The 14,539-nt window shown below is 35.9% G+C and overlaps 2 protein-coding genes across 2 annotated transcripts in view; one reads left to right on the forward strand and one right to left on the reverse strand.

Annotated features, from left to right (window-relative positions):
- Positions 1-2,607: 2,607 nt before the first annotated feature.
- The window catches only part of LOC100373948 (kelch-like protein 2), a 38,753-nt gene continuing 26,821 nt past the window's right edge, over positions 2,608-14,539 (forward strand). The window contains exon 1 of the mRNA XM_085493908.1: positions 2,608-2,699. The gene's annotated coding sequence lies outside the window, so the exon portion shown is untranslated. The remainder of the gene's footprint in view (positions 2,700-14,539) is intronic.
- Positions 8,100-12,006, reverse strand: LOC146730293 (uncharacterized). Its single transcript, XM_085493907.1, has 3 exons — positions 11,789-12,006; positions 10,583-10,858; positions 8,100-10,436 (listed from the first exon to the last, which is right to left on the reverse strand). Exons 1-3 carry the CDS (start codon positions 11,997-11,999, stop codon positions 8,410-8,412), a joined length of 2,514 nt encoding a protein of 837 aa, XP_085350033.1. The 5' UTR covers positions 12,000-12,006; the 3' UTR covers positions 8,100-8,409.

Below are 14,539 nucleotides of genomic sequence, written 5' to 3' on the forward strand. Positions count from 1 at the left end.
TGCTTATAAATGGAGAAATGATATGATAGTATTACCCGTATATTCTGCTGTAATAGAACTAAACTATACAGAAATATTCGACTCTCGATTTTAGCCGGAATGAAATCTGCCAGTGATTTTTAATAAGATAGATTTCCATTTTCAATTGAATGTCGATGTCGATGGTGGCCTGAGTAGGTATTCTAATGAAAATCCAGATGTACACGTTGCATTGGTGTTCAGTAGATTTCAGTGGTTGTGGTCGTTTAGGAAATTATAATGTAAATATATTATATATATATATATATGGTAATTAAATAATGTGAATTAAAAATATGTTTTTTATCTTATCTTGTCTCAGATTTGTTAAAACGCATATAGCATCCATCCACATCGTATGTGAACTGCGCATGCGCCGCTTACGTAACTCAAATGTCCAGTAGAAGTACGTCTTTCCCAGAAGACATATATAGTAGATAATATTTGCTAATTCTTGTTCTAAGTTACTAAAGAACGTGTGAGTCAAACATGTGACGTCATTACAATTCTTGGCACCAACATGTTGGTGTGGTTTCAAAACTTAGGCTGTAATGTTGTCCTGGACATTTTAATTTCGAAAAAGTTATTTTTCAATTTTTCGTCTCCTCGATGTCTGAATTTTTTTTTAGCTACCACTGCTATTATAAGATTTTTTGCATTGTTTAATATATATCATGTATTACTGTTGTATCAACATTGATAATGACGGTTGTCATAGAGACAAGACAAATATTGAAATGTAAATTCAATATTCATTGAAGTTGGTCGAATTTTACTGTGAGCATATAAACAACAAGGTTTTGCTTCTCGTTGCGCGTATCAGTATGGAACCTACACATCACTTATTTGTTGGCGCTTTACCATAACAGTGAAGAGCGCCACATACGATAGAACGGTTAAACTGTTTATTGCTATATATTTTATTTTTCTAAAGATACTTTTTGATGTTCCAAATCGCGTCGAACATTTTCTGAATTAAAAAAAAAAATGTTTTGAAGACTTATGACTGACATACATCAATCAAGTTGTTTTCAACCATCATTGATTTTAAATTTATAAAACATTCGAAAGCATGTTATATAAAGGCATTCGTGTCTTCGTGAAATTCACTTTCCCAATTATTTCAAAACATTTCACATCAATGTGTTATATTTGCTTTATTAGAAACACATCTTCTCCAATCGAAGCGCACATAAACCAACAATTACTTTTCTTGTATTATCACTGAAATGACTTATTTTGACTATGGATATAAACCCTGGCTGTAACAATGCATATTGCGCGGTAACAATGTGTTTAAAATTATGGCGAATAATTTTGATAAGCTAATTAAATTTTAACGCAAATAAACATGTAGCGTAAAAGTGCAAAATATGGCAAAAATACTAAACGTAAAGGCCAAAAAATGTAAAAAAAACTTCTCTTTACATTTAGCCCTAAAATTCTATATAAATATTATGCACATTTAATCAGTAATAAGATACTAAGATCAGATTTGTGGATTTAAAAAAAAAATGACAGATCAAATCTGAGCTTAAGTAATGCTCGCAAACAAAAATACGTAAATCCACAGTCCCACTGTGGTAAATCGAAAATCTCAAAGTTCCAGTGTGCATCATGTATGCGGTAGATTTGTCTCTGACAGAGGTTTAATAGTATCTGAGGGTAGTGATAACATACGTGTCTGTTCACACCATTTCCCCTATACATATGTGTGCTTACGTTCAAGCTTATGTGCCAATGTTTAGTGATTTGCCGCATAGACTTCATGAAAGAGGGATGTGACATATGAACAAATAATTCAGGATGTTTGCTGTACCATCGAGCTTACTTGTAATCCCTGAAAATTAAAGGGCGGCAGTCGTCGTGCCGCGTCCTATTCGATATGGGACTCATAGCGACGTATACAACGCGTGTAAAATACATTGTTTATTTACATGAAATTCGAACACGCGCTGTGCGACGATCACCGCGCTTTAAATTAATTTATGTTAAACAAAGAGACACTATATGTGCAGATTTGATATATTGGGTGTAACAATATAATCATTTAGGACCAATTTTCACAAAGGTTGAAAAACAATGTTCGTAATGTATCAATTATTTGTCTCAACTTGTTATACCCGGTGTTATGGGCATAATAATTTATAAACAAAAACGCGTAATGAGGCGATTCAACAACTATTAGAGTAACATTCCATGTGGGACTTCCGGTAAGACTCTTGTCTTAAATACAAAGCAGATGAAAAAACTAACATTCATTCTGGAAAATAAAAACACTAACTGAGGTATCAAACTATGTTGATAAATTGCTTCACAAAAAAAGAGGAAAGCGTTAAAAGCAGTCTAACAGCTGCCTCAGTTAAAACTACAAAATAATAATATCACATACATTATTACATGCATTAGATACACATTATATATACATTTTTATGAATGTAATTTAAATGTTTGTTTGTCCATTTATTTACACTGTGTTGTTCCTTCCCATCATTGCAATGAAGATAATACTTACGTTTTCGGTATTCAAACAAAGTTATTATCATACCCCGTCTATAGAGGGCAGTGTTGTTCAAACTTCCATTTTGTGTTCATTGTCTAAGGTCGTGGCTCAGTGGCCGTGGCTCAGTTGTCTCTGCATTTATGGGTATTAGTCGCTCACCAAAGTCGGATTTTTAGTCGTAAGTATACTACCTATATTTCTAAAAGGTACACTGGTCGTATTGTATTAGAATATTTGAGACTCGAAGCATGTTAAATCGTCGTCTACAATGTGAAATATCGTGACTATAACCATCGAAGTACTGACATGAGCTAAGCCCCCATGGTACTGCCAGCTGCACGGGGAACTACCCCCACCCACCCATCTTGGCAAACCAGTGGTAGATCCCATCTAGCCGTTACAATATCGTTGAATTGACCAGATCCCATAGCTTTTAAATTAAATTGATTTACCATGACCAAAATATTGACCAGGTTATGGGACACATTTGGTCAGTTTTCGGGGTCAGTTGACTTAAGGGCTAATTTAACTAGATGGGCAGTTGACTTGGAGCCTCACTACAGTCAAGGCGAGTTTAACTAGGGGGTTAGTTGAATTGGGGGGAGGGGGTCAGTTGACTTGGCTTAGTTTAAGTAAAGCCCTAGTTGATTCAGTTGATTTAGGTCAGTTAAACTTAGGTATCAGTTGATAATAAATCTTCATATCAGTTGTGGACAGCGTTTTCATTTTATTATAATTTGTTGCCTATATTGTTTCTCTGTACCATAAAACTCTTGTACATGTACAAAACAGTCAAATATTGTATACCTTCATAAGCCGTTACATATTGGCAAAGACACAGCTAGTATGTAGAGGTGTTTGGTATTTATATCCCAAGCAATAAGACTAATAATAATTATAATTGTGTTTGAATTAAATTACCAATCACTGAGTCCATCAAATTTTCTGTCGAGCCACAAAGTTTTTTAACTCCATTGCCTGGTTATCTATCTAATTTAAGCAGTAGCTTAATTAATTAATTATCCAGTAAACAGGTCTTGTTTGTTATTCTCTAGTATTTTGTTTTATTATAAACATATGTCTGTCTACACATACCCCAGACCATTCGTCCCGGTGTTATCGCTATCGCCACACGAGACTCCAGCTTGTCTCCTATACAATTTGACTGCGCACATCCAGAAAGTAGATGTAGCTGTGATTGGTGGAATACTAATGAGTTGAGTGTCAATCAAACGCCCACGCTATCTTTAGTAAACAAAGTCACGTGACACGCGCCATTTTAGTTTTGATTAGTTCATCGGATCGGAGTGTCGGTGCTCGCCATCCATAAATCAAATCAAAATGATTTCTAAGGAAATTGTCGCTAAGTACATTTGAACTGCGGTCATCATTGCAAATTGAATGTGAGAAAGTTATGAAACGTCGTTTTGAACTTGAACGTGGTCGGGCAGGCGATTTCAAGGCAGCACGCTTAACCCTTTCGTTCACAGGTTGGGAGATATTAGAATGACTGACAATTTCACGCCACTGTTTTACATTATTGGCGGATTTTTCTGCGCTATCAATCTTTCTCTTACAAACTAGACATAGATGAGACGACAGAGTCGCTCCTTTCACAACGTCGCACTGGATCAAATTGGAAAGACGATTTCCATAAGTTATCCCTCCTGCTTTTCCTGGCTTGAATAAATTCACACACGACTTTAACTGTCCACAAACTCGAAGACTACACGAACACAGTTTACAATAGTCGTCCGCAACAATATGTATGTATTTCTTCGGTGTACTGATGCACGAATGCACCGTGACACGGTGTTTCTCGGGTGTCGCCATCGCTGAGAATGCCGCCGGCGCAATTTTTCACCCAACTCGCGATTCTGTTTTGCAACATTTTATCAATATTCCCTTTGACAAAATCGCCGACAAAAGCACCGCTTTGCTGATCTTTTGTTCTATAATTCTTAATGCAAACACCGACCCTAGTAGTAATTAGTAACGTCGCCTAGTACATATGAACAGTCGTCATTGCAAATCGAACATCCTTTTGAAATTTGGACGTCGGGCAGGCATATTTTTCTGAGCGGTTGTTTATTCTCTTTCAAACGAGACATAAATGTGACGACATAGTCGATCCCTTATCCACCGCTAAGAATGCCGCAATGTTTCGTTCGTTTTGCAACATGCCACAAATCGTCGAAAAAAACACCACTTCGACGGAAGCTTGCGTAATAAGGGGGTTAAAACAAGAAAACAAATGCCATGTTTAATACATATCGACCTGTTTTACTTGCGAAAGATAACGGAACATGAACTCGTTTCGTGCGACTTCGGAACCCGAAGGAACACACCAACAACGTTGAATTTACCCGCTATCTTCCAAATATGGTATATTAATTTATTCAGTTGTTTATTTAGAGTGACGTCCGCGGTCGAATGCGATTGGCTATCGATGTCAGTGCAAAGGTCATATGAATATTAAAATTAAGTGGGCGGAAGGAAAATTGTATAGGAGACAAGCTGGAGTCTCGTGTGGTGATAGCGATAACACCGGGACGAATGGTCTGGGGTAGTCTACACAATAGTAATACTCTAATACATCACGTGTGCACTCTATGATATAGAAATGTTTTAAAGTAGTACAAACAGTGGTTTGCATTAGCCGTGCGGGCGAGTGTATAATGCTGATTATCCAATGCCGCCCTGCAATTTAACTATGCAAGTCTAGCAACTAAAATAATAATTATGCGTGGGTGGTGACTCAAACGCGTTCAAGGTGCAGTTAACTGCGGGTTTTCGATCTTTGTTACACATGTTCATCGACCCTTTAAATAATTCATTGTTTTTCTTTTTTCAAATACAACCACTAAGTAAGAAACCAAAAGGGGATTCAAATATCATGATTGATGATTACGTCAGTCACCTTCAATTTACTGCAAGTTATGGTGTACTCGCTGTATAGAACATCTTTGGATGCAAATTAGTGTATATCTTTGTTTTAATTCTGGCATTAAAATGATCAATCAAGTAAGTACTAATCATTATTACATATGTACTGCAGTTTATTTTGATTCGTCCCTGAAATCAAAATCGGTATTTCCACACCTCATATGCAAATGAGGTCTGAGACCAAACAAAGTAGTCCCTTCAGGAGTACCGTTTTTTTGAAACATAGCAGAAATAAACAATATTAAGAAGTACGATATTTTTCACGTGGGGTACATGAATATACTTGCCGAGTGAAATGAAATTTGAACAACAGTAATGGTACCTTTAGTCACTTATTTTGACAAAAACTAATTTGGATATCACCCATGCAATAATGTTTTCGGTATTTTCACAGTCGTTATGCAAATGAACATGGTATTTCCATCGGCTACCGAACTATTTTTATTTTGTAAACACATTTTCGTCTGCTATTTTTGTCCGGTTCAAATCATCACGCAACATTTTTGGCGTGTTAGGTGTACATCACATGGAATACTACGATTGCGAGAACTTAATGTATGTTGACCACCTGGAAACTGAGTTTTATATACCTTGAAGGGCTCTCGGAAGATCCACCAGCAGTGAAATCAGCGATTACTATGCAGCCGCAACCATCAGCATCGAGATACCAGGTTTCTGCTGGCGACGTTGCGGCGTTACTCAGTTCCAAATAAAAATTACCAATGCCAAAAGAGCAACATTTTAACCGGTAACCAAGACTCAGTCAATCCACGACCAGCAAGCAACATCGCACACAAAGTTGTAGCGTGCAGCTCAGCGACAATCGCTGTCGACGAAAGTCATCCAGTCAGTGGAGTACCACATGTTTGCCAATGCACAATTCTGTGGCAGAACTTTTAACTTCAACATAAACTGTGTATCCTAGTCGTCCAGTTAAAGTTCTGGTTCATATTATTTGTGGGAATTTATAATACTGATAATAATATGAGGTTATCATGAGGATACCAAAATGTATGCACAAAGACAGTACAACGGGAGTATCAACTGATGCGCAGTGGAGGTCGTTGCGACTGCGTACTGTCTGAGTGCATACTTTGCATTATCCTCGTAATAACCTCATTATTATACATCTTTTCCTCTCAAGGATACATCATGGGAATGCCGAAATCTAAAATGTTTAGAACAGATTGAGCGAACTTCTTTGTGTGGGTCTGGTCAAACCCTGGTGGCAGCCATGTTTGTTTTTACCGGTATTATTAGAAGACGCTTACGCGCGTAATTGTTCCATATTTTGAATTTTTCATTTCCTAATATGGTAGGATGCAAATACCCAGTACAGATGTATAGTAATAGTCTTTATTGAAGCTGTATCCTAAAAATGGATAAAGATCTCAAATTTGTCATTCCATGACAAAAACAAAAGAAATTGTTGCACTGCGCGTGTGTGACACTTGTAAACATTGAATTTCCCACAATCCAATGCGTTCTTCTAATGAAAATCTCAAGTATGAGCTTTGACCTGGCGCAACTTACACCAACTATTGCCGGTGATTCCTTTAACACATTCCAATCACTTACAAATACTAATTAAAGCTTTGTAACATCTCATTTTGTACTCGTTGACTTGCGCAACAGTCAAAGGCGCCATCTTTGTTTATATGAGACCATATACACATGTATACTACCGTCCTTTAGTGTAGTTTTTCACTTCCCCCAATGATTTTTTGACAGCACCAATCAAATTGCAGGAACATCAAATAGTAACAGTCATCAAAGAGTAACCATTCACGGCAGAGTTTATTTGTTGACATAATTTGTGATAAGGTGCTGGTGTCCTCGGTGCAGTGTAACCATGACCACCAAAATGAATATTCATTGAAACTTATTGCAACAAGGCGTAACTTTATGAATTCGAAGTATTGATCTTGCCGTTGAGACATACACTATTCTGTCAGGTGTAAGTGGGGCCTGATGCCGTTCGGCCAGCGAGGGCGCCACTCACGCTTACATGTCAGGCTATGAGATGCCAATTTGCGTTGAAGTACCCCGGTAAACCGTGAACTTAGCAAAGATTTAGATCAGTCCAATGTGAATGACGCGAGTCTATCTGACATTGACGATGCTTCTTGTTCGGATGATAGTTTTATTTCAAATTACGAGGAAGTCGGTAAACAATCTGCTTGGTATTCCTATGGAATACATGGACACACACTACCCTACAAACTGAAGATTGCAAACTCCAGCACTCAGACTTTGAAATAATTTGTACGCATTGAGCAGTACTGGAAACAGCATTTCTTCGAAACCAGTTGGACAGAAATAGAAGACAAAATACATGTACCTGTCTTGATCATTTTGCACAACCATAATATTTGCATGTGGGTGTGTTGATACGCTTGTAAATAAAATTAATGTGAAAGTCAAAACTCCTTAGGCTGAAAGTTAATTTACCAATCCAGCCAACTATGGCCCCCTAAGTTGTTTATATATAATCAGATACTATTTCGTCCTCATGCTTTGTTGCTTTTCTTATTTATACCTCATGAGGGCGTTTTCTTTATGGCAAGATGGCGTGGATGGAAGTCCTTCGCAGGTTTATGGTTTCTCATATTAATTAAAATCATCACAACTCTGAAGATAATCATCATTTTTTAATTTTTTTTTTCAAATTTATAATTAATATACATAACATCAAATATGGCTCTATTTAGTTTCCCTTCAATATCATTAGTATCTCATACCGGACAGCTTCAGTAATGTTAATTTTATGATATATGCCCATTTCAGTTTGTAAAACATGTGCGCTTAATCGTAGTTGATGATCTGTGTAGTGGATTAATTTTTACTTCCAAATTACGTTCAGAAGTGATTACCTGGGTGATTTCCCAAAATATGACCTATAATATAGATGTGTTATTTGTTAACTAATCCTCACACAGTCCTTACAAAGTACTACATTGCCCTTGTAATCCAGAAGCAGCTATTTTCTCAGCCATACACTTTGTAATTACCTTCTTACTTATTAGTTGACTAAGAGAAGACAGATTTTTCTTTTTACACAATAGAAATTCAAGAGCTTCTATAATAAAATCAACAGAGAAGCTATGTTTACTAATATGGCTGATGTCAACATTACATTTACCAATCAATTGTTGAAGCATATGTACATCATGTTTTGCATTGTGAGCACTGTATTCAGTGTGTAAATAATCATTAACCAGGTTTTCTTCAGAGTAAGATGATCGAGGTGGTAAAATTTCACGAAATACAGAGAGCGTATCAGAAAAGCAGCAATGTTTATGTTTCAGTTTGTCTAAAAGACCATATCTTTGCACAGAACTAACCAGAATCCTAGCATCAAAATTCTTACAGTTATGTGCAACTAACACAGAATTTAATGGAATCCATTCTATAAAACTCTCAAGAGCATCTTTCTGTGATAATGTTGGTACTAAATTAAAGTTATGAAACAGTTTACCACATGTATATGTCAACCCAGTTACATTGGATGCTGCTGGATGTATTGGCTGACAGGGGTCAACATACTCATCAAATATTTTACCATCATAAGATGCAGCAATCTGACAAATTGAGGAATCAATACCAAATGATGTTGTTTCAAGATCAAATACAACAACAGGAGAATCTTGAAGTATTTTTACTGGAAAACTTACAGGAGCATTAACTGGTTCAGGAATACATGTAATATCAATGTCATTTCTAATTGCAATGTTTGTGTTGTATGTGTCACCTTCTCTTAACTCAGTAGCATTACATTTTTTGTTTCGCTCCTCTTTTAATTGTATACGTCTAAGTTTGTATTTTTTGTTTTCTGTCTGCATCTTTCTTTTTCTTGCTTTATTGTCTAGTTTTATTCCCCTCACCTGTGAAACAATTCCAGGAGATAGTCCATTTTCTTTGTTAACACTACAAACATATGTGTATCCACTATTTTTCTGTGAAACTGCTGCTGCAATGCGGATATTTAAACTTTCTGATTTACTGTAATGTCTGTTTTTTGGTGCTTTAGAAGCAACAGTGTTATGAAAACTTTCATTGGCTTGTGTTGAACTCATAAGAGAAAGTTTATTTGCACATGCAGCATAAATTTCAAAAATAGATTTTAAATCTTTACGCAATTCTACCCCAGAAAGATCTTTACCATATGGAAGACGTTTGTGGCAGTAAGTATCTGGCTGACGTTGGTAACCACACCATTTACGATCACATGATTCATGAGATCCAAATGCATGGGGAACAATGGCAAGCAAGTTTTTATTGATTAAAGCTGGCCTACCTTTGTTCTGAGTAACAGCATAGGAAAAACATGTTTGAAAATACTTGATAACACGTGGTGTTAATATTTTGTGAGTTTTTGAAAGTTCATATAATTTATTTCCTAGACCTTTTTTGGTGTGGTTCATATCTGGTCTCTTTTCAATATCTTGGTTAATTTCTGTTCTTAGTTTATGAATGGTTGTTGTATCATCATCCATAGTTAAAGATACTGTTTTAGCACTAGTTTTGTTAATAGTTTTTACCACTTCAACAGCAATATCTCCTTCCATAGCTTTGGAACTCCCTGTCCAGTTTTTACGACAGTCATGTTTTCTTGTGTTCATATCCCCATTTTCACAAATTTTGCATCCCTTTGAACGCACAGCATATCCCATAATTTTACCAGTTGCTTCCCCTATAGCAGCACCATGACCTGACAGACTGTTATATTCTTTGCCAGAGCCACGGCGCTGCCATGCACCATCAAAGGAAATATCAACTTGATTTTCATGTGAACTAAGTTTTTGTTCTTCAGTAAGAGCTTTAACACACAGTCGTTTTGCAACATTCTCAATACCAACACCTGCTTCTCTTTCTCTTTTCTTTAATGTCTTGTGGTGTATACCCGGTATATTCAGTGAGGCAAGGAAGTTATTCACATGAGTCTCTCCCATTCCACTGTGTACCATTCCTATGTTATGAAATAAGAAACAACTTAGATTAACATTTTATAAGATTAGTTTTTGCTGCCCTACATTACTAAAAGTATGATCACCAATATATGACCATAAGAGGTTAATAATTGAGATGAATCCTTAGTTTGCCTGTAAATCTTACCGGTGGCTAATTTGGTATTTACATCAAATATAGGTAATCCTTGGTTTGATTTGGCATTCCTATGTGTCGAACCTGTATACACATGGTTTACAGCACCACATCTCTGGCAAGGTATATACAGTACACTACCAAGACCATATCGTCTCTCCTCCTGGCAATCCACCAGAACAAGGTGTTCACAACACACAGCACAGGCTTTTAATCCCTCAGCTAGAACAGACAGCTGTACTATTCTGCGTCCAACATTCCAATTTATAGCACTTTCTGAAGTAACTTCTGTAAAGATAAATCAGATTATCATTACAGTCATCATGTAAATAAATTTCATGCAATTTGCACTACTATACTGGCTAACAGATATTGACAACAGTAAGATGTTAACATACTATCTGTGCTATTCGTAAGAAATGTATGAATATTTACAGAAATAAAAAGAAACCATTATTCCAAAATCATCATTTCCAAAGGAGCCATAGGCAAAACAGAAACTCTCTCACATTCAGATAATGTGAAAAATAACAATAATTTTTAGGTCATGGCTTATTTTCAGAAAAAACATTTATTGGGAGAAAATGTCCAAAAATATATATTACAATGTATTTAGAACAAAAATATTTGACACAATAACAAATAGAAAAAATAAAATTCAAGTATCTACTATAATATGCAAGTATTTTAATTTTAATTTCCTTAACACAGCCGCAAGTTCATCATGTTACATGTTAATTTTTTTCTGAAGAGTAAACAGATGAAATTTCAATGCTCTAAATTTATAACACTGGGAAAATAAATATGGATTTCAAAACAGCAAAATATAGAAAATATTTGAACATGCTGTTTATTCATAGTTAAAATTGTATCCCCTTGGTTATATGGAAGTGTGAGGACAATCATGCCCTCAAATTGGGGGTTTTGTGCGTATAGTTAAAATTACCAGTTCGCGTTGAAGGCACCTCGTCATAATTAATGAAAGCTGCAGACGACGCGACAGACAAACTTCGTTGTCAAATATTTTTTTTATCACAATTTCTGTATTTAGTGAAACAGGAATTAGGAAAAAATAAACACTGTTTCCCCCAAAATAAGCATAATCTGATGTTCATAAAAACAAATAAAATGTGAAAATATATTGATTCGAGTTGTGGATAACAGTTGCAGACGACTCAACCAAAGTTTACGTCGTAAACTGACACCGTACGTACGTACCTGAATTTGATTCTAAAACTACTTCAGCAACTTTCTTATGTTGGCGGTTCGCCTGGATAACTGCCAATCTTCTTCTCTTCTCTTTCTCGGTCAAAAATCCTTTAAATTTGCGTGCATTCGGCGATCGCGAAGCGTACTTGTTTGTTGTGGCAGCCATCTTGAAAGTCTGCTTCAAATGCGCAGAACGTATGCGCAGTGCATTTCCGCGCATACAACCTTAATAATGTTTTGATACTGCATAACAACCCCTGGATGGTTGAAAAGATTACATTACAATAACAAATTGTAAACATCGTATCAAAATATAAACTGAAAAATTTAGAGGTCAACATTGACTGATACTTGATTTCCATAAAGAAAAGATGCATATTGGTTACTGGTAAAAACTTTTGTCTTCTAAATGCTGAAAGAGAGAGATAATTATGTTTTTATTCTGCTTCATAAAAATGGTTCTGTTTGAATACTTCCTTGACTATTCATGTCAATCTTGCATGGATCTATTGACCTTGTATGTGACAAATAAAGATTAGTCTTCTGGGTCATGAATGTCTTGTGGTGACATCATTAAGATTTGTGGTGACATCATTGGGATTTGTGGTGACATCACTACAATTTGTGGTGACATCATTAGGATTTGTGGTGACATCACTACAATTTGTGGTGACATCATTGGGATTTGTGGTGACATCACTACGATTTGTGGTGACATCATCATCACTTGTGGTGAAATCATGATTTGCGATGACATCATTATCACTTGTGGTGACATCACCAAGATTTGTGTTGACATCATCTGACTTACATTGGAATAGATTAGAATCATCCAATCTCATGTTCTGTTACATTCGTATTAAGTCATTATTCTGGTGCTATTCTTCAAAGGGTAATTGTTACACCTTGTGTGTTTACTGAACATCACATTGCTTATTCTTAAAATTTATGGAAACATAATTGTAGAATTACTTTTTGTGATGACTGGAATTCCACATAAAATCTTGTCATGCATTTCTGTTTTAATTCTGCCATGGGTTTGTGCTAAACAAAACTATTCGAGGAAGTACATAATGTTTTATATTCCAAGTTCAGTTGAAGCGATCAGAGAATCCTTTGTATGATTTGATGGCTTGATGACACCCTAAGATACCCAAAACTCAATCTTTGACTCAATGACACCCTAAGATACTGAAATCTCCATCTTTGACTTAATGACACCCTAAGATACCCAAAACTCAATCTTTGACTCAATGACACCCTAAGATACTGAAATCTCCATCTTTGACTTAATGACACCCTAAGATACCCAAAACTCAATCTTTGACTCAATGACACCCTAAGATACTGAAATCTCCATCTTTGACTTAATGACACTCTAAGATGCTGAAAACTCCATCTTTGACTCAATGACACCCTAAGATACCCAAAACTCAATCTTTGACTCAATGACACCCTAAGATACTGAAATCTCCATCTTTGACTTAATGACACCCTAAGATGCTGAAAATTTCATCTTTGACTTGATGACACCCTAAGATGCTGAAAACTCAATCTTTAACTCAATGACACCCTAAGATACTGAAAACTCAATCTTTGACTCAATGACACCCTAAGATGCTGAAAACTCAATCTTTGACTTGATGACACCCTAAGATACTGAAAACTCAATCTTTGACTCAATGACACCCTAAGATGCTGAAAACTCCATCTTTGACTTAATGACACCCTAAGATACCCAAAACTCAATCTTTGACTCAATGACACCCTAAGATACTGAAATCTCCATCTTTGACTTAATGACACTCTAAGATGCTGAAAACTCCATCTTTGACTTAATGACACCCTAAGATACCCAAAACTCAATCTTTGACTCAATGACACCCTAAGATACTGAAATCTCCATCTTTGACTTAATGACACTCTAAGATGCTGAAAACTCCATCTTTGACTCAATGACACCCTAAGATACCCAAAACTCAATCTTTGACTTAATGACACCCTAAGATGCTGAAAATTTCATCTTTGACTTGATGACACCCTAAGATGCTGAAAACTCAATCTTTAACTCAATGACACCCTAAGATACTGAAAACTCAATCTTTGACTCAATGACACCCTAAGATGCTGAAAACTCAAACACTACTGAATCCATTGAAATGCTCAGATGACAGTTGACAAGTTGGATATCTAGTGAATATCATAACTGTTGCATTTATTACATTACACGTGTTATTTACATGTCAAAGGCAAATGTTTCTGCATGTGTTAATCCTACGTGATAACATATTGTTATTGTTATTATTGTTTGTCGTGTCAACTTATAAGTGAGAATTGTGCTTGAATTTTCCTAACTGGTAAACTAACATCAAAGTTGAATTCTATAAAATGTGAGGCAATGTGAAAACAATAATGTGTACAATAATGTGTCTGTGGAAGTTTATCTAAGTACCTGTAAAACTGAGATGATTGTTTTCCAGGTGATGTTGCCTGACTCATTTTCAGGGTGTCATTTCCATTCATCATTTTTACTAAAATTTGGTAAATTTGGGAATATTTATGAAAGTGACAACCATTCACAATTGTTGTTTTTGGCTTGGGAGATGGTGGTGAAAAAAATTTTGATGGCTGCTTATGTGATTGACATTTGAATGCTGTAGTTTTGGTACAACATTTTTTTCTATTTTCAGGTTTTTTTGGTAATTTGGGACCAAATGGACATAATTTTCTATTGGCTACAGGTTTTGGTCAAAATTTTGG

Source organism: Saccoglossus kowalevskii, chromosome 19 (genome assembly GCF_978046115.1).
Source record: "Saccoglossus kowalevskii chromosome 19, keSacKowa6.1, whole genome shotgun sequence".
Lineage (NCBI taxonomy): Eukaryota > Metazoa > Hemichordata > Enteropneusta > Harrimaniidae > Saccoglossus > Saccoglossus kowalevskii.